Raw genomic sequence first — 26,229 nt, forward strand, 5'->3', positions numbered from 1 at the left:
CCGGGCAATATCCGCCAGACAAAAGCATCGCTTCCACATCAGTCACTCTGTATAAAGGAAGAGTTATTGTTATAGGATGCTGGCGCCTGATCAATATCTCCTGCTTTGAAAATAAACTTCTTGGCTTGGCCCTGACATTAATCTACCATCAGGAGCCCATTATCTCGAGACCAATGTTCTGTTCTATTGACTTGCTCGATTTTTTTTTTTCTCCCCCAAGACCAGAATATAATTGCATTTCTCCAAGCAGCATTTCCACTAATTGCAGTCCCACATGTGCCTATCCCCTCATGGGATATGACTGTTTCCTTCCCGGGGAGGCGTTCCCTGACAGGTGGGGGTAGTGCAGTATATCCCATCTGTCTGTCCAATGAGTCCATCTAGTTACCTTGCCTTGGCTTCTGAAGAGTGCACATCACCATTCGGAAAGTCCCTGTATTAGGTATCTACTGCCACAGGAAAAAATAATCTCAAAGCAGCAATAGACAGTTATTATCTCAAAGTCTTGGAGGGTCAAGGATTTGGGAGTGGCTAAGTGAGATAGTTCTGCCTGGGTCTGTCACACAGTTGTGTCAGCCAGGACTGCAGTCATCTGAAGGCTTGACTGGGTCTGGAGGATCCACTTCTAAGCTGGCTTATTCACATGGTGGGCAAGTCAGGACTCTTAGCAGGAGACCTCAGCTCCTCACGACCTGTGCCTTTCCACGGGGCTGTTTGAGGGTCCTCACAATGTGGCAGTTGGCTGCCCCAAAGCAAGTGATCCCAGGGAGCAAGATGGGAGCCACATTCTCCTTCATGGCCATCATTTCTGTAGCATCTTGTTGGTTACACAGGCCAGTCCTCATTTGGCTCTTTTGGGAGGGAACTGCCTAAGGGTGCAAATACTGGGACACGGGGGTCACTGGGGGGCGTCTCCAGGGCTGGCCAGCACACTCCGGCTCCATGAGAGCAGGGGTCTTGGCCAACTTTTTCACTGCTGTATGTGCCCAGCACAGTGTTTGACACGTAGCAAGCAGTCCACAAATATTAGCCACATGTATGAACCCATCATTGCAGTATCTCACACTGCTGTGACTAGGGGCTAGGGCTTGTGGTAAGCTCCTCACCTAAAATACCTCATCCCCTGAACCTACCTCAGTTCATCCTTTACAGATGAGGAAACTGAGCCTCAGAGAAGTTAGGTGCCATCATCCAAGCCACAACGCTGGATAGTGACCGAGTCGGGATTTGAACCCAGGACCGCCAGAAAGGGGTCTGTTTAGGCTGGGCCTCTAAGAGGGTTGACTGTACTTGTTAAGAATTCTCATATTTTGCCATCAGACCAGAGTTCCTACTCAGGGGACCTCTGTGATGCCGGTTATGAAGGGAGACTCAGGAGCAGCACCGGCTCCCACACTGCAGGCAGCAGTGCCCAGCTGCGCAGCTGAGCGAGCCAGCCTGCAGGGGAGTCAGGGCAGGAGAAAGGTGACTGCTCAGGGTGACCCAGCAAGAGATTTACAGGCCCAACAGGGAACTCCAGCAGCCCATGCCAAAGTCAGCAAATACACAGCCTAGTCTCTACCAGCACAAAGTACAAAGTGATCATCACAGTCCTGCCCATAGAGCCCTCCATGCCCCCTTATAATTCTGACACTTATCCAGAGCTCAGATTCGAGTCAGCTCAGTTCAGTTCAATTCATTCGCTCAGTCATGTCCAACTCTTTGCAACCCCATGGACTGCAGCATGTCAGGCCTCCCTGTCCATCACCAACTCCTGGAGTTTACTTAAACTCATGTCCATTGAGTCGGTGATGCCATCCAACCATCTCATCCTCTGTCATCCCCTTCTCCTCCTGCCCCCAATCCCTCCCAGCATCAGGGTCTTATTAGTCAGTTCTTCATATCAAGTGGCCAAAGTATTGGAGTTTCAGCTTCAGCATCAGTCCTTCCAGTGAAGACTCAGGATTTCCTTTAGGATGGACTGGTTGGATCTCCTTGCAGTCCAAGGGACTCTCAAGAGTCTTCTCCAACACCACAATTCAAAAGCATCAATTCTTCGGCTCTCAGCTTTCTTCAGAGTCAGCTCAAACTGCGTTTAAATTTCTGGCTCTACCACATACTAACCCTGTGACCTCAGAGAGGTTTCTTAGCTTCTCTGAGCCTCTGTTTATTTATCTGTAAAATGGAGCTCCGTTACTACCTAACGTTATGGGTTTTCTGATGAGGCTTCCATGAAACTGTGCGTGTGAAGCTCACAGCAGAGTGTTTGGCTTGGAGTCAGCACTCGATGCCCTGAGCTGTTTTTGCTGCTCTTGTCATCACTGTGTTTTCCTACATCCCTGGTCCTGTGAATGGGGGCTTTATTACACAATCCAAGCTGATGCTTTCTAGGGATGCACAAAGGAACGCTGGCCTTTGAGGAGGCTGTGAACTGGGGGCAGAAATATCATCTCTCACTTCTCATCCTGCAGGTGTGGATGTGTGGAGGTCGCATGGAGGACATTCCCTGCTCCAGGGTGGGCCATATCTACAGGAAGTACGTGCCCTACAAGGTGCCTGCTGGAGTCAGCCTGGCCCGGGTAAGCTGGTAGCTTCCCTAGGGGGTGAGAGGTTGGCCTGACTTCAGCAGATCAGAGGCACCCCATGCCCTAGGCCTAGTGGTCCCCAGGTGTGAGGATGTGTGCCATCCCCACCCGCCAAGGAATTCCCTCATGGTCCAGCAGTTGAGACTCCAAGCTTTCACTGCCAAGGGCATAGCTTCAAGCCCTGGTTGGGTAACAGATCTCACAAGCCACACAGCACAGCCAAAATAAATAAATACGTGAAAAAATTTGAAAACTTACTTAAAGCCCTGCTTAATCACTTACTAGCTCTGTAACCTTGGGAGGCTTGCTCTTAGGCTCTATTTACTCCTCTGCTTCAAGGAAGCTCACTTTTTCCAACTCTTAGCGTGGCCAGAAGACTTAAGGAGATAATTCAGTTTCCCAAAGTGTGACCAGGGAGGTGATTTTAGGTGGTAGACATAGGAACATTTTTATTTCCATGCGTTTAAATTATATGTGGATTAGTGTAGCAGAGTCATGATTTCACAGACATTGTGACTTAGGATAAAGCTAAAGTTGGTGCCAAGTTAGACTAGGGGTGATTTAAAGAAACATGTTAGATAAAAGTTAATATAGGTAGAGTGGCATGTTTGAGAAAGACTGAGATGGTACTTAGAGTTTCTCAGGTGGCACTAGTGGTAAAGGACCCACCTGCCAATGCAGGAGACATAAGAGACATGGGTTCGATCCCTGGGTTGGGCAGATCCCCTGGAGGAGGGCATGGCAACCCATTCCAGTATTCTTGCCTGGCGAATCCCCATGGACAGAGGAGCCTGGTGGCTCCTCTCAGTTCATAAGGTCACAAAGAGTCAGACACAACTGAAGCGACTGAGCACGCACATGCATGAGATGGTATCTGAAAGGTCTGGGCACAGTGGTGGTTAATAAATGTTAGTGTCCTCTCCTCATCCCCTCTCCATTTTCATGCCCAAAATTCTATGTTAAACTGTTTTATTGCCTTAAATGGTTTATATCAATCATCACTCTAATTAGTGGCCATTATCTACAAATGGAAATAGCCAGAAATTTTTATTTGTTTTGTATTACTAATATTTCATTAAGCCATAATAATAAATTTTAAAATATTAAGAGTCTTGAAAAAATCAAGAGGACTGCAAAAGAACAATGAAGGTTGGGAGAGGTGGGGGGCAGAATCTCAGAGGGTAAAGACAGCCAGGAAATTTGGGGGATCTGGAAGGGTCACAGTATAGCTTTGCCTCTTGGAGACCCCCACCCTACCCCTGAAGACCCCCACCCTACCCCTTGCCAACCTGTTTGGCTTCAGTCCACACAGCCTCCTGCCCAGGCCACTGCTTCTCCCTCCCTTGTCACCTGACAATCAGCGATGTGCAGAATTGCAGCCGAGGTCGAAAGAGCCCTTGTACTGTGACTTACAAGGAAGACCAAGATGGTCAGAGGGGCAGTAGTCTTCCAGGATGCTGGGCTTGGACTACTATAGGGACTGGTGTTGATGGAAAAGAGAGCCAGCAATGCCCTCTAGTGGTCGAAGATTCCAACGACAGCCACACTAGCTATCCCTGCTTGGGACAGCCTGGTCCTATGCAGGTGTGAGTTCCAGTTCTGCAGGAGAGGCAGAAATCACATTTCCTCTGAAATATTGTTGGCAATCCCAGAAGAAGGTGCCAGGCAGAAAGACTCCAGAGTCTCTCAGTAAGCCCAAGACTGTGACTCTTCCAGCTGCTGGAGACTGTGGGACCATTGAGACACCTCAGACCCCTGAGAAGGACCACTCCCAAACTCCTTTCCCTGACCAGAGCTGTCATGTCAATATGACTCACCTGGGAAATACACGCCATCACTCCCTGTTTATTGATCCATGGATGAACAAAAACTTCCTGTGAGCCAGGCCTTGTTCAAAGTTGGCATCTTACATACTTACCTCGCTTAGTTCTCTTAGTTGTTTTTAATCATTTTAGAAATGAGGACAGTGAAATGTAAAGACACAAAGTAACTAGAGCCAGAATTCAAACCCACTTAGGTCTGATTGGTGCCTGGCACAGTGTAATTATCCTTTAAATAGTGACTGCTATTGTTATTACCAGTATGTGTTGGCATCAGTATTAACAAGGTTGGGAAGTTGATTTCAATGTCTTATCTGAATCCTGTGTTGTAACATTTCAGCTTTTTTCACCTGTCACTACTGAGTCAATCTATTGGCTTTAAACCCGTTAGCAGTCTGCATGGTGCCCATGTAGGCTGGCAGGACCAAAGGTGCCTCAATCAAGGTCTCCTGACTTTTTATGACAGTATCTAACTATTTTTGCTTAGTTCCAAATTATAATTTACATGTTTTTCTCAGTGTTTTATCAACCAGATCCTTCTAGAGCATTATCTCCTAGAACATCGTATTGATAGATTTGAGAAGAGATATTCTGAAAGTCCCACGACAGACAGATAAAGAGGATAACCAAAATCTTACTAAAGGTGTACAGACTTGGAAGGACAAAGAGACAGGCAGCAATAGAACAGCGATTCACAAAGAATGAATGGCCACCAGCTCGCCTGCCTCAAGAACCAGTAACCAGGCAGTTTGTTCACTAAAGTTGCTAAGACCCTTCTCACCTGTGCCTCTGGCCAAGGGGTCTTTGGGAAGGCAGTAACAGAAACCCAGTCAAGCTCGATGAAACAAAAGTTGACTTTTGTTTAGAGACTTATTCCAAGATTCTGGGCAAAGGTCTGTGATCCAAGCATAAGAAGAGCACGGGGAGCCTCAGGTAGGACTGGAACCCAGAACTAGAAAGGCGTTGTTGTTCGGTCACTAAGTCGTGTCCGACTCTTTGTGACCCCATGGACTGTACCCTGCCAGGCTCCTCTGTCCACCGGATTTCCCAGGCAAGAATACTGGAGTGGGTTGCCACTGCCTTCTCCAAGAGATCTTCCCAACCCAGGGATCAAAGGAAGGTGCTCGATCCCTAGGCTGGGAAGATCCCATGGAGAAGGGAACAGCTACCCACTCCAGTATTCTGGCCTGGAAAATTCCATGGTCTACACTCCATGAGGTCGCAAAGAGTCAGACAGGACTGAGCAACTTTCACTTTTACTTTCAAGGGTAAGGATAAGAGGAACCCACAGCCCACTAAAATCTCAGAGTCCTTTTCATGACTCTAGCAACGGGAGAAGTAATAGACATAAATGTAAAGGTCCTTACTTTGGTCCAGTAACTGTACAAAAGTTCAAGATCTGGGAGAAATTACTTACTAAACCGTCTGGAAAATATAATACTCATTAAAATAGTAATTTAAGTATCAGTTAAAATTAGAATATTATTTGATTTTATCCTTTAAAAAGGACACTGATGAATTTCAGCACCTTTCCTTGGTCAGTTTGGCCATCCTTGCCTATGGTTGGAGAGAAAACCATGATGGTCCCTCATCATCTCTGTGGCTTCAGATAACCAGTGAGCCAGAGGACCTGAGTGGAAGACCAGGAAAAGAAAAGTGTTCACATGTGCTGGCCCCTTTAGGCCTTCAACTTCCTCTCAACACGATTGCTTTTTATTGTTGTTATTTTTTATTTCTTTTAACGGAAGGTGGGGGGGGGGGGTACTGCACTGCATGGCTTGTGGGATCTTAGTTCCCCAACCAAGGATTGAACATTGAACATGGGCCCTCAGAAGTAAGAGCGTGGAGTCCTAGCCACCAAACTGCCAGGGAATTCCCAGGGCACAGTTTTAAATTAAACCCAGCCTCTGCCGTGCAGGGGCCTGGTGGGGATAACAATGTTCCTGAGTTGATTGCTGACCCACTGTCAACCTCTTCAGAACTCAAGAAAAAATGAGGCAGCAGCAAGAAATTTTGTAGTTTCCTACTCCCAAACTCAAAGCCAGCAAAAGTGAGGAGTTTCAGCTTCAGTACCAAGGCTTCCCTTCTCCTTACTCAGCAGTCAGCAAAGTATTTTTGTGTGACCTATGAGCTAAGAATAGTTTTTACATTTTTAAATAGCTTAGGGGGAAAAAATCAAAAGAATAATAATATTTTGTGAAACGTGAAAAATCAAATTTCAGTGTCCATAAAGTTTGATTGGAATACAGCCACACCCATTCATTGATGCAGTGTCTAGGGCTGCTTTATAGCAACATCAGAGCTGAGACCACATGGTCTGCAGTGCCTAAAATGTTTACTGTCTGGCCCTTTACAGAAAACATTTGCCAACTGCAACCTTACCTTCTGCCTCTAGGGCAGTCATTTACACCGAAGTGTGTGTGACTGATGTGCTAACTCACTTTTATTCTTCAGAAGGAAATCTGGATTGCAAAAGGGGGAAAATGATATGATAAAGCCTAGAGAATAAAATGGGAGGGGAGCGGTATGTGGGGTTGGAGGAAGATGTTTAAGAGCAGGGAATTTCCCCTGAATTCTGATGTTTTGCTCTTCCAAGCCAAGTAAGAGGTTGTCAGCAGGTGGAGTCTACACTGCGGGTGGAGTGAGAGATTCTCATCACAGTTACACAGAAGAATTCACTTTTCCTTTCTCTCCGAATCTACTCATAAACAGGATATTTCCTCACCTCTTGCTGCTTTGACTTGCAAGTAATACGGTTATCTTTTTTTTTTTTTTTTATCTTTGTGCTTCGTAATAAAAGTGGCAGCAACCTTAATACCTCAAAGGATTGTTAAAAATTCTAGCTGCTGAGGGAATTTTACCTCCTGGTTGCAAATTGTAATTCGTTTTTACTAGCCAACTTGGGCAGAACTCTTAGTTGAATGTGACAAAAGCCCAACTCAAATTGGGTTAAGCAGAAAGCCAAGTTACTGACCCACGTAAATGGAAAGCTCTGTGCTAATTCTGGCTTCAGACAAGGCTGGATTCTGGAACCAAAAAAGTAATGTGTTCCTGGCTCTAACCCTCAGGTCTGCCTCATTCTGGGATGACCTAACCTTGGACGGGGTTTTCAAATGCCCCAGCGGCTCTCCCTGGCATCTTACCCATCGGATCTTACCCAGCAATTCTTCCAGAACTAATGCCTCTTGGTTCTGATTGGCTTGAGCAGGTCACATGCTCATTCCTGACCAATCCGTATGTCCCTGCTATCTATATTCCCATTGGCCAGGCTGAGCCACGCGGCTTTCCTTCGGCCGTCTGAAATAAAAGGCAGGGGTGGGTCCCCAAATTCAGTGGGAGGCAATCTCTAGGAAGGAAGGGGCACAAGATGGTCAAGAAAACCGGCTTCAGTGTATTTACTCAACCGTCAGCTATAGAGCTCTTAAAATGTTGATTTAAAAAATGGAAATATTGAAGGTTTAAAAACAGTGTGGCAACAGCACTTGATACAACATAAAATAAGAAAGGTTGACCTCAACCTCACAGACCGTTTGCACCCCCTGCCCTCCTTGACCCTACGGAAAGCCTGACGCTCGCACCTGCCCGTCTCCTTCAGAATCTGAAGCGAGTGGCGGAGGTGTGGATGGACGAGTACGCGGAGCACATCTACCAGCGCCGCCCAGAGTACCGACACCTCTCCGCTGGGGACGTGACTGCCCAGAAGAAGCTCCGTAGCTCCCTGAACTGCAAGAGTTTCAAGTGGTTTATGACCAAGATCGCCTGGGATCTGCCCCAATTCTACCCACCCGTGGAGCCCCCGGCCGCAGCCTGGGGTGAGGTGAGTGTGAAGGCTAGGGCCCGCAACATAAATAGGTCTTCGAGTCAAAATGCACGCGCAGGGTCCATAATTTAGAGAAAAAAGTGCCGGTAACGCAACACTGTAAATAAACTATGTTTCAATTAAAATTAAAAAAAAAAAAAAAAAGCTTAGTGTCATCTAAAAAGTGCCAGAAGAGGTGTAACATACAAACTTTCTCCTTTCTTTCTCTGGTCTCTCTTCTTAGCCTTGGGGTGGTGGTTTTTGTTTGTTCGCTATTTAATGTTACAAGTAGAAAAAAATTAAAACTTTAAAGTATTGCATGAATTTTACTATTCATCTTTATGATCTGCAGTGCCAGTTTTAAAGGCCAAGGGAACATTCAATTTATGTACAACTGGTGAAATTTCACAATCCATATTGTAGACCTCACCCATGCATATGTATTTCTTACCAGAGCCGTGGAAACACAGCACAGAACTAACTCAGCTGTACTTCTTTCACTTCTTGATATGGTACACATCCTATCAACATCTTCCTGATGAGTGGGAAAGAACTGAAGGAAAAGGAACTCTAGGTTGCCCCTTCCTTCCCTTTGCTTCTGTGCTATTTGCTGCTGAAGTAGTTGGGTCATCCAGGGAATTAACGCAAGAACGAAAGGACATAGACTTCCCTGGTGATCCAGTGGTTAAGAATCTGCCTGCCAATGCCAGGGACTCGGTTTTGATCCCTGGTCTGGGAAGGTTCCACATGCTGCAGGGCAGCTAAGACCTCATGACCCAACTACTGCAGCCCAGGCGCCCTAGAGCCTGTGCTCCGCAACAAGAGAAGCCGCCACGATGAGAAGCCTGCACACCGCAACGAAGGCCCAGTGCAGCCGCAAAGAAAGAAAGGACACGATAGGGTTTCCCAGTCCCTCCTGTGTCTTGGACACGTTCCTTTGTGAAGCTGAAGCTGGTTCTGGTTGGAAAGGAGGATGTAGCCTCTGGGACAGGCCAGCACCCCCACTTAGACACAGCTGTGACACCCTCAACCCCTACCTGCTTTGAGCGTTGCTGAGTTCCCGTGCCTCTGGGGGACCCAGGGACTGTCCTGCAGGGACTCAGAGATGCTGTATGTGAGCACGGCAGAGAGGAACAGCAGGCGCTCAGAGTCTGCGTCAGCTCTGCCCACGTGCGTGCTCTGTTAGCCCATGAGATTTCACTTTCAGGTCCAAAAGTAAAATTATTAGGACATTTTAGACAGTGACAGCACAGCTTTAAACCGAACGCAGACTCTGAGTAAGGGACCCTTACCCGCTGCCCTTGTCACACACCCAAGAAGCGAGTCCCGCTGGAGGAGGCAGGCAGTCCGTCACCGCATCCCGGCTCCTGGGTCTCTGGCTGAGAAGACCACTCAGAGATGGGTATAAGGGGACTTGTGGAGGGGGAGCATACACGCTGGGGCTCCTTCTGTTGTAAGTGACAGAAGTCCATTCTAAGGTGGAAAGGGCAGTGATTGATTCTCATAGAAATCTTGGGTAACTGTGGCTTCAACTGCAAACGCCTGGATCCAGGGGGTTCAAATGATGTCAGTCTCTTTTTTTTTCCTACTTAACTGTGCTTCCCTGTGTGTTGTCCTCATGCCGAGAGTAGCAAGATGGCTCTGGGAAACCTTGGGCTGAGAGAGCCCCAGCTTGGCCAACCTAACAGGAAGTAAGCACCTCTTTCCCAGTAGAGTCTGCAAAGGTTCAGGATTGAAGTCTTACTCTTGGATCCGCACAAATCACTATGGCTGTTAGAGGAAGAGGCGACAAGAGTGGGGTGGATGTTCTGGCCACGGGATGAGCCAGGAACCGTGGCCCCCAGGAAAATCAGAGCATTGTCAACCACAACACCCTGGAGAGAAGTATGTTGGGCTGCAGACGCATCAGGTGTCACTTGTGCAGCCAATTAGAGGGACGTTTCCCCGCTAAGCCCTCTGCCTGGCCCCACCGGACACCAGCGCATTTTCTAGATGAGGTGCCTCTTGATTTCCCTCATGAAGCTCTTCATTTCTTTGCCACCTCATTGGCTTTCTCCCCCGTGTTAGTTCAGGTCCTCCAGGAAGCAGGCACCAAGAGGGGATTAGGTGAGCAAGACACTTACTGGGGCATCGCCGGAGAGAAATGAGCAGGGAGGCGAGGAGAGCTGCCAGACCGGCCTGGCTGCCCTCTGGAAGAGGGGAGGAAAGGAGGAGAGTGGGGGAGTGGGGGAGAGCCCCAGCCGGAAGTGAGGCTTTGAGGAAGTCTGGCTGTGCTAATGAGCAGTCCAGGCAAATCACCTGCCAGAGGAGTCCACCTCCCCCGGGGACGGGCCTGCCTCTCTCCGGCACTGCTGGAGGCAGCCCAGGGGAGCGCAGCCTCCCCTCGACACAGTGGACACAGTGGCGGTGTGGCTCACAGCAGCGGGACGGTGAGATTGCCTACAGCTGGACACTGGAGCTGGCCTTTTCTCTGCCCCCGACACCCTCCACCCCTCCATCACATGGGGAGCCATGTCTGTGAGGTTGGAGCTACACGACATGATGCCGGCCCCTAGCACAGTGGCCTGCCTGCAGTCCGTACTGGCTGACCAGCGCATGCTGAGGCCCCTGCACTCACAGGGTGTCCTCCCCCGCCTTAGTAAGACTCTGTTCCTCTTTGGAGCCTCCCATTCACCTGCCCCAAGGCCCAAGAGCAAAGACCCTACACCTTTTCTAAAGTAGTCTTCAAGGCATAGCCTCTACATCACCTGTAATGAGGGTAAAATTTGATCCCTGGATCTGCTGGGTCAAATTGTCTGGGAGAGGAGGCGGGAGTCGTCCTGTCCACACCCCCTCCCCTCCAAGCCCCAGCCCCACCCCAGGACTCTGCACACTCTAATTCAAAGCAAGGTTGAGTGGAGCTGCTCTCTCTGTTCCCTTATTAACAGGTTCTGTCCTACCCACCAGTCCAGGACGAACTTCATTAGGAGAATTCAGCGCTCTGACCACTGACATCCCCTACTTTGCCTCCCTCCTCCCTCCCCAGCAGGGGCCACGCTGGATATCTCCAAGCACCTCACTGCTTGGTCCTCTCTGCTTCTTTCTCATCCAGATCCGCAATGTGGGCACAGGGCTGTGCGCAGACACGAAGCACGGGGCCCTGGGCTCCCCACTGAGGCTGGAGAGCTGCATCCGGGGCCGCGGGGAGGCCGCCTGGAACAACATGCAGGTAGGGGCTGCTCCTCGGACTGGCCGCTGGGTTCCCTGTGCCGTCATAATCCTGCAGTGCTCATGTGGTCAAGGCTGGTGGGGAGAGGCCCAGGCAATGATGAGTGACAGGTCAGCCCAAGGGACATGTTATAAGAGCCTATTGGACACTTTGGAAAGAGGAATCCTGCACATCAGTCTGGACTGTTGGTTACAAGTGACAGACACTCGGCCCGAATGGCTGTCAACAGAAAGTTTCTGGCTCATGTCACTGAAGTCTCGATGATGTCATCAGGCTCTCTCCAGGGCCCCAGCTCTGCTTCCCTCTCTCTTGGCTGCATTCCTTGGCTGACTGTCTTCCCAAGTGGTGGCAGAGGTGGCCACCAGCGGCTCTAGGCGGCCGGCCGCCCGGTGAAAAGGCATGTCCCTTCCATGAGTTCCAGAAAAGACCTGGGGCTCTCACATGCTGGGTTTCCTGAGCCAGTGATGATGGAGGTATGACACAGTCCTCTTAGTGACCTGGGTCACAGGACCCTCCTGGGGCCTAGGGTGTGGTCATCCTCACTCAAAAGATAGGGTGACACAGGAGAGAGGGTTGGATATATCCCACAGGATATAATCCAGAGTGAGGAGTGCAAGCCCACCATGTAGAAAGACATGCCTCTCGCAGGAAACTGCACGTAGCTTTCCCTGGTCCCTTCCCAGGTTCACCCCACTGTTAACTCACACGGTATCCACTGAATCTTGATTCAAAGACACGTGGTTTATAGTCTCCCTGCTGTGGATTTTCTGGCATTTGGGAAGTGTACACTGATGTAAGACTATAATACGGGTCCTTTAAAAACAGATCAGGAGGGCTGCACAGCATACACGCTGAGATTACACCACCTCCTGGCAAGCACAGAACCAGCCTCCTAGCAGGCACAGTGCCAGCCTCCGGAATGTGTGACTTCCTCCCCCATCCTTTCTTGAAAACCATTCTTATTAGATAGTGGCTCTTACTGACTAAGGGCTTCTCAGGTGGTGCTAGTGGTAAAAAATTTGCCTGCCAGTGCAGGAGATGCAAGAGATTCAGGTTCGATCCCTGGGTCAGGAAGATTCCCTGGAGGAGGGCATTGACAACCCACTCCAGTATTCTTGCCTGGAGAATCCCATGGACAGAGGAGCCTGACAGGACAGTCCATGGGGTCACAACGAGTCGGACACAACTGAGCAAGTATGCCTACATGCTCATTCTGAGAATTCTCAAGAATGCTCAATTCTCTTCTGAGAATTCAGAAGAATTCTCCATAGCCCTGTATGGCTGCTCCTTGATCCTGGGGCTGCAGAAGAGACCAGGAGAAATACAGGGCCTGGATAGAACAGGTCTAGGGAGCTCAGCTTCAGAATAGCTCCCCTTGCAGGGGAGAGTCCACACGAAGACAGAGGATTCGCTCAGGCTGACTGCAAACTGTGCCTGGAGTGTGGGTGTGCCAGCCTCCACCATGAGGCAGGGAGTGTGCCAGCCCAGTTGCCCCACTGGGATCTGTTTCCCGTGGGGCCCACAGCCACTCTGAGTGGTGAGCTGTAGTGAGCCTGAAAAGGAAGAAATGCAAGTCTAAGCTACAGCTCCTGACCTGGAGGAGGCCTGGGAAGTCAACATTCAGGGAGCAGTAACTGGCTAACCCCACCACCACCACCACTGCAATTCCCACCTCTGGCCAAGATGGAATTACAGGAACTGGGTTTACCCTTCTACCAGAAGCATCCAAAGAAATGGACAAAATATGTGAAACGACTGTTTTCGGGAGAGCGCACGTCAACCCTTGAAAGACAGTGACCCTTAGAAGACAGGGAGCCAACAAGCACAATGGTTGTCCTGGCTTCCTTCCTTGAGAGAGTTCCCAGGCCACAAGTCAGGAGGGGAGAAGCCCGGGGGAGCCAGGCACCCGCCCTGAGTTGAGGAGGCAGCGCAGAGAGTGCAGGAGGTCAAGGTGGCCAGAATTCACAAAACGGAATCCTGGAGACGTGGAGAGAGCCGGACACAGGTAATGCCTGAGATTTACAGAGGGCCCCCCTGCATATTCAGCAGAGTACTGACGTGTGTGAGGAAGCTCCTGGGGCTGGACAAAGAACCAAAGAACTTGAGAGGATTCATATGGAAAACTGGACGGGACCTAGAATAGCCAAAAAAATTTTCAAAAGAAATACAAAGTGAAAGGACTGATCTTAACATATATTGTTAAAGTGTCACTGATTAAAGCAGTGCCATATTGACATAAAGAGAGAATAGAGACTCCAAAAATAGATCCATCCACACTCTTTAAAGATGTTCAAGGGAAATTCAGTGCAAAAGTATAATATTTTCAACAAGTAGTGCATATCCATGTGCAAAAACATTTTTTTCAATAAATACCTTATACTACATAAAAATATTAACTCAAAATGGGTCATTGACTTAAACGTAAAACTGAAACCAAAATTCTTTAGACGAAAACACAGGCAAAAGTGTTTGATCTTGGTAACCCAAGCAATGGTTTCTTAGATACAACACCAAAAGAGAGTTCATGAAACAAAAAAATTGATAGATTGGACTTCTTCAAAATGAGACAAGTCTGTTCTTAAAAGACACTGTTGAGAAAATAGGAAGACAAGCCACAGACTAAGAGAACATGTTTACAAAGCATATATCTGATAACAACTATAAATGTTTGTGAGTGAGTGAGAGTCACTCAGTCGTGTCTGACTGTGAACCCATGGACTATACAGTCCATGGGATTCTCCAGGCCAGAATACTGGAGTGGGTAGCCAGTCCCTTCTCCAGGAGATCTTCCCAACCCAAGGATAGAACCCAGGTCTCCCACATTGCAGGCAGATTCTTTACCAATTGAGCCACCAGGGAAATGTTTAGAGTGTAAAATTTCTCAAAACTCAATAAGAAAATAAGCAATGCAATTTAAAAATGGGCAAAAGGTGCATAGAGATTTTAGTGAAGAAGTCATGAAGTGAAGTGAAGTGACTCAGTCGTGTCCGACTCTTTGTGACCCCATGGACTATAGCCTACCAGGTTCCTCCATCCACAGGATTTTCCAAGAGTACTGGAGTGGGTTGCCATTTCCTTCTCCAGAGGATCTTCCCAACCCAGGGATCAAATCCAGGTCTCCTGTATTGCAGGCAGACGCTTTACCGCCTGAGCCACCAGAAATGCTTAACTTCATGCACATCAAAAATGCTTAACTTCATAGTTATAAGAGAAATGGAAATTAAAATCATAACCTATTAGAAAGACCAACCATACCAAGGGTTGGCAAGGATGTAGATGAATTGGAACCATACACTACTGGTGGGAATGTGACTGGTACAACCACTTTGGAAAACATTTGGCAGTTTCTTGGAAAGTTACACATTGATGTTTCTTGTGATCCAGCCATCCCTCTTCAAGGGGTTCATCCAAGAGAGAAGAAATGTCCATGTCCATACAATGGCTGTACACACGTGTTCATAGCAGCCCTATTTGAAATAACCAAAAACTAGAAACAACCCAAATGTTCAAGAACAGATATATCGAGTATCATGCAGTGAATGAATACAGCTTGGCAACAATAAGGAATGAATTGTTGATAAATGCTGTAGTTACAATGTGATTAAATCTCAACAGAAGTGTGTTGAGTGAAAGAAATCAGACAAAAAGGATCGATATTGTCTGATTCTTTTTATATAAAATTCTAGAAATTGTGAGCTCCTCTTTTGTAACAAAGAAAGGAGTTGCCTAGGGGCCTGGGGAGGGGCAGAAGGAAAGAGATCACAGAGGGCAGGAGGGTGCCTTTGGGGTGATGGATATGTTCACTACCCTGATGATGATGATGATGGTGGTGGTGTCACAGGTATAAGCTATGTCAAAATGTGTCAAGCTGTGCACTTAAAACGTGTGCAGTTTCTCACATGCCAATCAATTATTCAGTAAAGCTGCTGAAAAAAACAAAGTTTATCAAACCTATATAAGATATGAACCTGGTTTGGATCTTAATTCAAACAGATTGACTCTGAAATGTACAAGGCAATCTGAAAACGTATGTACTTGAGCTATTTGATGACATTGAGAACCTTCTGGTAGCTTTTCATTATTATCAAGGCACTTACTGGAGTCATGACACCAGACATGATAAGATGTCCAGAATTTGCTTCAAAAGAATGTGGGGATGGGGGATATGGTGCAGGGGGAGCTCTAACAAGATTTGCTGTGATTTAATAATCGTTGAAGCTGGGTCACTGGGACAGGTATCATCAATATACTTTTTATATATAATATTGTTTATTTAACCCTAAATATCAAAATTATCATTTCAACATGTAATTGAAGGTATTTTTTCCTTTAAACACAGTTTTATTTTTGGGGTGAGACTACCTTTTGCTTTAACCAATGAAAATCTAGCAGTTGCTATAAGTGTAAAATAAACAATTTTGGAGACATGGTTAAAAAAAAGAGAGAGAGGGTAAGTATTTTTATATCAGTATACAGTGTTCTGAACCCCTGTGTTTAAAATTTCCTGTAATTGCAAAAGCAGAGAATCCCCTAGCTTGGCTTTGCTGTCGGCGTCATGGCGTCCCTGTGCATGCAGGTGTTCACCTTCACCTGGAGAGAGGACATCCGGCCCGGAGACCCCCAGCACACCAAGAAGTTCTGCTTCGATGCCGTCTCCCACACCAGTCCCGTCACCCTCTACGACTGCCACAGCATGAAGGGCAACCAGCTATGGAAGTACCGCAAAGTAAGACAGGGTGTGGTGGCGGGTGGACAGGGGAGCCTGCTTGATTTTAAAAAAAAAAAAAAAGTGCCTCCCCCATTCTCCCCAGAGCCCCCTCCCCCATGCATTTGTTACACAAACCTCCCTGACTCTCCTGTCATCAAAAGAAATCCGAAACCCAGCTTTAGTGTCTTTTTTTTTCTTTTTCTATTATTTTTAATTTTTTTTTAAATTCAGCTTTAGAATCTTAAATGTTGGCAGCTGAGTCTTTTTTTTTTTTTTTAACCACCTTGAAAGCAAATGAAATTTGACTGGAGATGGGCACTGATTAGGGTCCCAGCCCGGAAGTGGCAGACATCAGTTTTGTCCTCATCCCAGCAGGCGCTGCTCAGGCACGTGGCAAGGCCAGCCTCAAGGCAGGTGGGCAGTGTCCACTGTGTGGTGGGGAGGCGAGCCGGGCAGGCCCGCGAGCCCCACCCCCGTCCCTCGCCGTCGTTGCTGCTGCTTGTGCTCACTTGCCCCGCACGGCCCGGCTGACCACCTACCTGCCTGTTTCACAGGACCAGACCCTCTACCACCCCGTCAGTGGCAGTTGCATGGACTGCAGTGAAAGTGACCACAGGATCTTCATGAACACCTGCAACCCCTCCTCTCCCACCCAGCAGTGGCTGTTTGAACACACCAACTCCACAGTCTTGGAAAAATTCAATAGCAACTGAAGCTATTGAGCCCTGAACTATGAGCCCTCACGTTCCCGCAGTGAGCCAGGCAGGGTCCCCTCCAGCACTCCCTGCAGCCTCCCTCTCCGGAGGAAGGCAGGGCTCCCAGGGCTCCCCCATTCTGTACAAGGTGCTGGCCAGCCAGGTCATGGCAGAGGGGGCTCTTGAAGCTGGGCTGGGTGTCTGCCCAGCCCTGCAGGCCCCAAGTGGTGGAGGCATGGAGAACAGACCCCACGAGAGGCCCCACTCCAGAGCAGAGCCCGCTGCACCCCTGGCGGTGGCGTGGAAACCCAGGAGAGCCCTTTCACCCCGTCATCATGTTCCCTTGAGCGGTACACGGGAGGAATGCCAGGATAGCCCTCGGGCACCCAAAACACAATCCTCCAAGGCTGCCTGAGCTTCAGCTGGCTCATCCATGATGGTCCTGTAGCGAGAGAGAGGCAAGTTGTGTCTGTAGGCGCCAACTTTAAGCAACAGTGCCACTCATCAGCAGCAGAAGGGCAAGAGTCGGGGCCATTGGTTTCAGCCTTTTCATTTTGGCCTCAGCTTGGGATAACTGCAGTTACTCCCCAGCATCTGTTCTCTGTCATGACCCAAGGAGATGCAGTTAGAAGCCGTGCCTGGGGCCCTCCGAGTTCAGTACTGACCGCCGGCCAGCTGTCAGGCCTGGGGCAGAAGTGTGGTCCTCCTTTGCCACCGTGGACAGCCCGGGCGTCTCCCCTGGCTCTCGGGGTGCTCAAGATGCCCATTTCAGTGCTCTCCAGGCTCGAGGACAGTCCGGCCACCAGCTCTTCAGGACTGGGTTTCAGATGGCCTTGAGTCTGTGGCGCAGGCATAGTAGAAGACCTCCAAACTAGAAATTCTGCTTGAATTTTCCCCATCAGCGCTTCCGTCTCTCTCTCTCTCTCCCTTCCTCTCCCTCCCTCGGGCAACTGCCTGCCTCAACAGGAGCAGAGGTGTGACGTGCTGGCCTCACAAAGTCTGGAGGCCGCCGAGGTGGACCGCAGGCCGGTTGCCTAGCCCCGACTCATTGTGGGTTTGGTTCTCATTTGGAATTCTAGAATTTTTAAAGAACTCTGTACTTGGGTCACCAACTAGAGTGCCACATAGGATTCTGGTATTTTAGCATCCAGTATGGATTTCTGGAATGCTGTGATTGAAGGAGCCAGTCAACTGTAAAACCTTCAAGGCAGCCCCTAGCCTAGAAACAACCTGTGAAGTCCAAGGTTGGTGGTGTTGGGGGACGGGTGGGGGAACCCACGTCCATCCGCTCATACCAGAGACCTGGGTGTGACGCAGTCCTCAGCCCAGGCCAGAAGCTGTGCCATCCCCACCACAGTCATGGCTGCGGTGAACACCCCAGCGTCCCACAAACAGATATGCACTCCGCTCCATGACGGGCCTCTGTGTTTACCTTTTGCTTTGTTAATTATGTGTCAAACTCCCAGAGGGCTCCCAAACTAATAGGAAGTGTTTCTCTAACCAGCCTGCCACCCACTGATTCAGAAATGGAAATCGCAGTCTACAGCCCATTGCTCCCGCCAGCTAGCCCAGGAAGTCCTTCAAATCCGTGTTCCAATTAGAGTTGAGCCTCTCGATTGTGTTATTTACCAGTGAAATAACTGAGACATAAATCTGGGAGCAGAGCCACGGATCTGCCTTTGAGATGCTGGCTGATCTCGTCAGTTATCTGGGGAGGGAAGTAAACTCTCCCAGCCACCACCGCCCCAGTGAAGCGTGCAGCGGGCAAAGCCTCGCTTCCACCTTCTGCCTCAGCACAGGTCCCACTCTGGCCACCTGTCTGCAGGAGAGGCGGCCCCATGCTTAAAAAGCTTGCTTGTCCATCTTGTCTTTTCCAAGTGAGTGCTATACCTTTCGGCAGTAACCCTCTTTAGGAAGGAGTCAAAAGATGGGGGCCCTTCCAGAATCTCGGAAAGCAAGAGTGTTGCAATTTGGGAGAATTGAGGTAGGATTCATCATCAGAAGTAATGCAGTGATATTAAAATGAAAACTGTGCCTTTTAAAAAGAAAAACATGCAAACGTACAGCCAATCCCTAAACTTGAATCATTTCCTAGTGCCTTGCTAGATGTAAGGGGGCAGGGTTGGGGGGGTGGGGTACATTTTTGGTGATGTGTGCAATCCCTGTTGGATGAGTGTGTGTTTCCTAATGTCTGATTTCAAGCAGGAGGCGTTGGGCCTAGAGCAGTATCTGAAACAGCAATGCCCCCCAAGGGCCGGAGGGCCAGGTGTTATTCCATTCAATGCGAGTAACACCCTGAATTTAAAGGCAACTGGATGGCTCTTTTAATCCATGGCCAAGAAGGGTCTCAGCCACCCCTGGGAGAGGGGCCTGTTTGGAAGCCACGTCTGCAGCCCCCATCCCACCCCCAGCGATTAGATTTGCAATAGGTCCCACTCCAGCAGGTGACAGTGTTCTCGGCAAGACCAGGACGCATGTGGAAAGCGGGAGCAGTGGCAAGCAGTCTTCATGTGTCCTCTTTTCTATCCTTTGGTTCTCCTTTTGAGGCTGGTTTTGCACCCTCAACAAGGGATGGGTAGATCCTCTGAGCACTCGGACATTTGCAGTTGCTGAACCCACATCTGTGGGTGCCAAGACTTGACATAGCTTGTAATCAGGGAAGGAAGGAGAGAAGTCCATTCATTAACAGACCAACCATTCGCACATAATAGCCATTCACTGTTGTGTCTTCATTTTGGAAAACCACCTGTCTCAAGGATCTGTGAGACTGTGGAGGTGCTGTCAGCCAGGTGATGGTGAGAATGTGGACTCCTTCTCCTCTAAAGCCTTTCTTCTGAGCATGAGGTCACAAAACAGGGTGTGCCTACAAAGTATCACACCTGTGTGGCCCCCAGCAGCCTTTCCAAAGGGGGACTACAGGAACATTTCAGAATGCAAAGAGCATCTTCCCAGTAAGTTCAAGGCCATGGAGGTAATGCTAAGTGTGTGGGCACGTGCGAGAAAAGCCATTCCACCTTGTGCTTCCAGCTGGAGCTTTCAACTTTTAAAACCATTCAGGAGCTATCAGTTCCCCATTTTTGGAAGAAATAACTCAAAGTCAGAAGGGAGTACATCCACAGAAGAGATCCGATGGGGGATGCAACCTCAGAACCTGGGGAGAAATAATGATTCTTTTTGGAGATGTAGAATATGGATTCCCAAAGTCCACATTATATTCACCACCTGTTGAATTTCTTTTTCTCTTTAAGAAATAGATGATGTCCTTGAAGATGGCTCCACATTTTTGGGTATGCATCTCTATATTTCTAATCTCTGAAGTTTCAAAGGAGCCGCAAAGCACTTTACAGAAGTAACTGAGAAATCTGGACACCTTGCTTCAGAGATCCCTGGTTTGCACAAGACTGGGTGATCTCTGTCATTCTTAGGAGGCAGTGCAACTTTGATTAAGTTTTCTGAGGATTTCTAAGTATGGGAGAAGGGCAAGGAGTGGGTCCTGTCCTGGAATTCTTTTCTGCTTTCAACTGATGCTTTTTTAAAAAATTCAAGTAATAATTTAGTTCTAACTAGATCTTGTGCCAAAGCCCACTGTCACCTCTGGGGTGGGAGTTGCATCTACATTCCAAGTGACAAGGTCCTCTTAATGTCTGCTCTCAAAATGTCTTTTGATTCAGCTGTGCCGGCCCACAGAGCTGGGTTCCTGCTGTGTTTCAGACTTGAAGGAGGATCCCAGAGGGATTACACGCAGGGAATATCTGAGAGGTCAGATGTGGGATTCCATAGAGAAAGCTTGAGACCACCAGCCTCTCATCTCCTGCCTGGAAAAGTGAGCCTTTGTGAAGACCTGACTTACCATGTACAACTGTGATTGTGACTGTTGTTGAGTAAACCTCCAGACTTTTCTCTAACGTGGTCTCTGGCTAATTCCTTGTCTGCGCCTTTCTCCAGTCCTTCATTCCCTGTGTATTCATTGAGCACCCACCCACTCAGGGTGTCTGCTGGGTCCTGGATAAATTCCCTACACCCATCATTCTAAGGAGGAAGACAAACCGCAGGCAGCTCACCACGATGACTGCAGATGTGAACAGGGCCATGGAGGTTATAAAACAAGGTATTTTAGAGACTGGAGTGGGGATCAACATGAAGCAGGATAGTCAGGGAATGCCTCCGTGAGAGCTGAATGACAAGAAGGGAGTCTGAACCAAGAGGCAGTCTGGGCAGGAGCATTCTGGGCAAAGGGAACGGCCAGTGCAGAGATCCCGAGGCAGGAAGGAGTTCCTGTGTTGGAGGCAGGGAAGGAGGTGAGCTCACAGACTTAGCCCAGGTAGCCCACAAAGGATCTTGCAGACTACACCCAAGAGTGGAGGATTTCAGTGACAACATGAAACAAGTTTAGCTCATTTTCTGTGCTCACCCATGAGCCACAAGTCCCTGCATACCAAAGCATCACAAAAGCTTTGGATTATCAAAGCTTTTGAGGGTTGGATTACATAATACCATGTGCTGGAAAGAACCCTGGCTGGCCCTGCTGTACAAGGTGAGATCTTATGCAAATCCTGCCCCCCAGCTAGGTCCCAGTATGACACCGTGAAGGGAGTTTTCCCATGGTTCTCCCGCCTGTGCTCCTGTAGTTGAGTCTTGGTGTGGGGATGCAGGAGACCATGAGCAGAAGCTCTCCTGGTGCTGTCATTCAGCGCCCACTAGAGGGCGCTGTTGACCGTGGCTTGGAGAAGGTTCCTTTACAGACCTGGGATCTGTGCAGGTTTGAATCCTGGACCAAGAAAGTAGATACTGTCTTTCATAACTTGCATTTCTTGTTTGTTTGAAAATCTTTTATAAACACCCATAAATTATAAATGTTTTAATGGTGTCTTTAAAGAATTTACTAGGAAATAAAGTGGGGGCTTCCGTGGTAGCTCAGACAGTAAATAAACCACCTGCCTGCAATGCACGAGAACCACGTTCAATCCCTGGGTCACGAAGATTCCCTGGAGAAGGGGATGGCAACTGACTCCAGTATTCTCACCTGGAGAATTTCACGGACAGAGAGACCTAGTCGGCTACAGTCCATCGGATCACACGACTGAGCGACTAACACTCTCACTTCACTTTTTTTTTTTTTCAAAAGGAGAGAACATTCCAGGTGTGGGGCAACCTGGCCAAACGCCCTGTGCAGGATCGTGATAGGTATGAAGGTCTGTGAGGCTGGAGCAGAGTGGGGGAGAGAGGAGGGAGGCGAACCAAGCCAGACCCTCTGGGGCCCTGTGGGCCATGTTACAGGGTCTCTGGTCTTTAATTCAAAGCCAGCAGGAACCATTAAAGGTTTGAGGCAGAGAGAGCATAAACTGTGCCCTTGAACTGAAGTCTAGAGCCAGGAATGAGTTGCTCAAGGTGGTGGGCACGTACTAGGACCTGGAGCCTGCAGAGTGACAAATCTAGGGCAGCTGGCCCGCACGTGTCTCATCCATTTCAGCTCCTGTCTTCCCAGCACTACACGCGAGCAGAGAACCCAAGGTAAGCAGAGCACGTAGCCACACACACAGTGGGAGCCCCTTCGTGTTGTTGCATGCTTACTGGGAAACAGATTCAGAGAAGGTGGCAATTTGCTCAAAGGTTGGCATCCTTTTTTTTTTTCTCCTTGTGTGATTGGGGTTGGGGCTTTGGAGCCTGGCACTTAGTAAGGGTTCAGTAAGTACTTGACAAATGGACGAATGGATGAATGGTCTAGTCTCAAATTAACACTCACAGCCCACAGACCCTAGAATGAGTTCTCCTGTCTGTGTGTCCCTCAGCAAGTCCTTTCTCCTCCCTGGGCCTCAGGTTTTCCTTACAGCCATGAGAAGAAGGGGAGCAAGTTAAATAAAGGTCAGCATGGAACCTTCTAGTCCTCTAGATCTTGCCTCTCATATTTTGAAATGGCCCAGATCTTGTTAGGGATTTATTTTCCAAGTTCGCCTAGGAAGTGGGGTCCCCTCCCGATTCTCTTATTGGTGCCTCCCACCCTCAGGTTTCTGGGCTTCTGGTGGAGTGGGTCCAGGAGTCGGCATCCAGAGCTGGCTTCCTGCAGCTGCTCACAGTTCTGCCAATCTCTGGCCTCAGGCAGCTGCCTCCTCTTTTGTTCCAGGCTTAGCATACCTGGCTTCCCGGATGGTGCTCAGGGCAGTCTGCAGCTCTTTGCCTTCAAGTCTGACTTGGTTTGGGGCTGGCATAGTGACAGCCCTGGGCACACTTCACACCCACTCTCACAACAGAACTCCACAGAAACAAAGGAACACGGTGAGCCCTCAGAAAAAGCAGGTTTCTTAGCAACTTTTACAGCCTTTGTTCATGAGCTCCTTGGAACTGAAGCAGCATCTGATCTCCTGCCAGCTCCTGCCTGGGGATGGGGAGAAGGGGATGGCGGGTCTGCCTTTGCTGGAGCTGGGAGCTCAGCTCCCCCACCACTGGCCTGTCAGTCAGCCTGGGAGGCAGAGCACTAAAAGCCAAATTTGTCCAGGTTCTAAGAAAAGTCCTCGCCATGGTTTCTACACAGCTGCAGAATTCAGCCAGCAAACATGTACTGAAACGTATTCTGTGGGCTTATGGTGGCCCCTGGTCTGTGCCCAGAGTAGTGAATCCCAGCGCTGTCCTTGGCCTGGGAAAGACAGAGGTGAATAAGGGACCACCTGCACCCTCTCACATCTCTTGATAAGAATAAAGGAGGACCCAGGCAGGTGAGGGGAAAAATTACTTGACTCCACCTGGACTCTACATGTTGCAGCTTCCACTGGGATCTTAGTTCCCTGACCAGGGATTGAACCTGCGCCCCCTGCATTGAAAGTGTGGAGTCTTAAACCACCGGACCACTAGGGAAAGTCCCCTTGCTGCAATCTTGAGGTCACTTGTGGACACGTGCAGTGTAGAGTGGTGGAAGATTGGAGTTGCCCAACATGCAAGTTCCCAAATGAGGTCAATTCAGCTCTCACACCGTAAACAAGAGTCCTTCTTGCCATCTTACTCTGTGCTGCGCTTCTTACGTTTTTGTGCTTTCATGGGTGGTTTTGGTTTTAAGACGCCCTGCAAGCATAGAGCTGAAGTGCTTGCAGCAGACGGACAAGTGGGTCTGGAGATGGAAAAGCCCTGGCCTGTGTGGGCACCGGAGCCCTACTGGGAGGGGTGCAAGCCCACAGTCCATGTTTTAGTACCTCTTTGTTGATTGAATTCTGCAGCTTACATGATTTACTACAGGCCTTTAGAATAAAACCCAAACTTCTTAGCCAGGCCCCAAAGCTCCTTTGGAGCTGGTTCTTGGCCGCTTCTCCATCACCCACATCATCCATCAGGTGCCCACACAGGCCAAGGCCTTCCCATCTCCAGACGCCGCTGGTCCCTCTGCTCGGAATGTTCTCCACCTGCTCGGCAGCTTCTTCTCCCCCTTTGGGTCTCAGCTCAGCTGTCAGAGGCCTCACTCAAGAAGCCTCTCTATCGAGAATAGACAAACACACATCATTCACTCTTTCTCAGCAACTCTGTAGCTCCCCTTCTCTTGCTTATCCTGACAAAACAGTCCATTCCCATGATGCACAGTAGTTTTGTTCAATAAAGTTGCTTTGGACGCCAAATGAGTGAACCCAGAACTATCGCTCCCAGGGGAAGCACAGGGTTAGGTTCCTCCAGCCTCTGGTCACCACACTGTCATCACGCCATCAATACATAACCTTGTTTTATGCGTATTTCTGTTTAAAGACACCTCATTTCATATAGATCATTAGTTCATTCACATTGAAATCACAGCCAACAACAACACTATAACTCAAGCTGCAGTGAAACTGATCTAACATATATCTTTTCTCCATCAGGCACAACCCAGCCTTCTTAGGAACACAGGACAGCACCTCAGCACTATGCTTACAGGACATCTAAAACCAAAAATCACCAACAAAAGCACAAAAATGTAAAAAATGTGGCACAGAATCCTGGCAAGAGGACTCTTGTTTACAGTGTGAGCGCTCAATTGACCACAGCTGGGAACATGCATGTTGGGCAACTCCAGTTTTTCACCATTCTACACATGAACATGTCCACAAGTGACCTCAAAACTGCAGCAAGGGGACTTTCCATAGCAGTCCCGTGGTTAAGACTACACACTTGCAATGCAGGGGCACAGGTTCGATCCCTGGTCAGGGAACTAAGAACCCACATGCCTTGGGGCACAGCCAAATTAATTAATTAACTAATTAATTGCGCAGGTTCGATCCCTGGTCAGGGAACTAAGAACCCACATGCTTCGGGGCACAGCCAAATTAATTAATTAATTAATTAAAGTAGCCTCTAAAACATGCCCCCAAGTATCAGTTTTGAGCTTATATTTTAGTGAGTAGAAGAATTTGCAAACAAGAAATTAATGAATGAGGATTATTTTAATTGTTATTTTATTTCTTTGTTTGGGTGTTTGATGTCTTTCTCCTTCACTGGACTTCATGAGGGTAAGGCTCTTTCTGTACTGGTCACCATTTTATCCCTAGCTCTTAGCAGAACTGATTCGGACTTTGGAAATTGTTGAGCCATGATGAACCAAATACTTCCCTCTGGAATTTTAGTTTTGTGAGATTTATTAACACTCATTATTTATTTCAGCATTAGTTGTGTATTTAGTTAAGGCCAAAATGAAACTGCTTTCTAGGGCTTTTTTCTGATCACACTCACAGACGATTGATAAATCAAAAGTTGACTTTTTTTATGGGCATTAGAATTTTCCAGTGAGCCAAATAATTACATGCAGTCTCCTAGTCTTGGCTGAATTATTCCTTAGAAACTTGCTTGGTGACCTGGCATTGAAGAAAGAAGTGGATAGGGCTAAGGGAACATTTGCCTTCCCTGTGACAGAGTATACACAGGCCCCTAAGTCCATACATAAATTCACTTCTGAAAATGTGACTAACGTCAAAAGTCAAACAACAAATGTATTCTGTCAACAGAGCACATCTGTTCCTAGGTAATAAAATGTGGTATAACACTGCCAATTACACCTGCATTTTTGGACACAATCTTGGGTGATATATATTCAGTCTTGGCTAATATATCTTCAGTTTGATTGTTTCCCTTCACAAATCAAAAAACAGGCTTAAGAATATTTAGTGGAGGCTAAAGATTGATCCTTTCAACAAATCTAATTGTTTCTGTATCAATTATAAAGAGTTAATGGTATCCTTTTTTCCTTTTTAGAACAGCTTTATTGAGCTTTAATTCACCCATTTAGAGTACAGAACTCGATGTTCTTAGTATATTCACAAGGTTATGAAGCCATTACCACTTCCCAGTTCCAGAACACTTGTCCCCCTAGAGAGAAACCCTGTGCCCATGGGCAATCACTCCCCTCCAACACTCAACCTCCCAAGTCCCTGAGCCGCTGGCAACCACTAAATCTTACTGTCTCTATGGATTTACCTTTTCTGGACA

The 26,229-nt window shown here is 48.2% G+C and overlaps 1 protein-coding gene across 3 annotated transcripts in view; it reads left to right on the forward strand.

Moving 5' to 3' along the window:
• The window catches only part of GALNT10 (polypeptide N-acetylgalactosaminyltransferase 10), a 215,203-nt gene extending 194,504 nt beyond the window's left edge, over positions 1-20,699 (forward strand). Inside the window, exons 8-13 of one of the 3 annotated variants that reach the window (XR_011486940.1) lie at positions 2,451-2,558; positions 7,980-8,201; positions 11,275-11,391; positions 15,968-16,117; positions 16,654-20,081; positions 20,466-20,699. Coding sequence is in view for 1 of the 3 variants with exons in the window: in XM_070465683.1 (XP_070321784.1) it covers positions 2,451-2,558; positions 7,980-8,201; positions 11,275-11,391; positions 15,968-16,117; positions 16,654-16,812 (756 nt within the window). In the remaining 2 variants the exon portion in view is untranslated. Of the gene's footprint in view, positions 1-2,450; positions 2,559-7,979; positions 8,202-11,274; positions 11,392-15,967; positions 16,118-16,653 lie in introns of all 3 variants that reach the window. The other 2 variants (XR_011486941.1, XM_070465683.1) reach the window with 2 other exon arrangements.
• Positions 20,700-26,229: the final 5,530 nt, after the last annotated feature.

Source organism: Odocoileus virginianus, chromosome 3, assembly GCF_023699985.2.
Source record: "Odocoileus virginianus isolate 20LAN1187 ecotype Illinois chromosome 3, Ovbor_1.2, whole genome shotgun sequence".
In the NCBI taxonomy this organism is placed as follows: domain Eukaryota; kingdom Metazoa; phylum Chordata; class Mammalia; order Artiodactyla; family Cervidae; genus Odocoileus; species Odocoileus virginianus.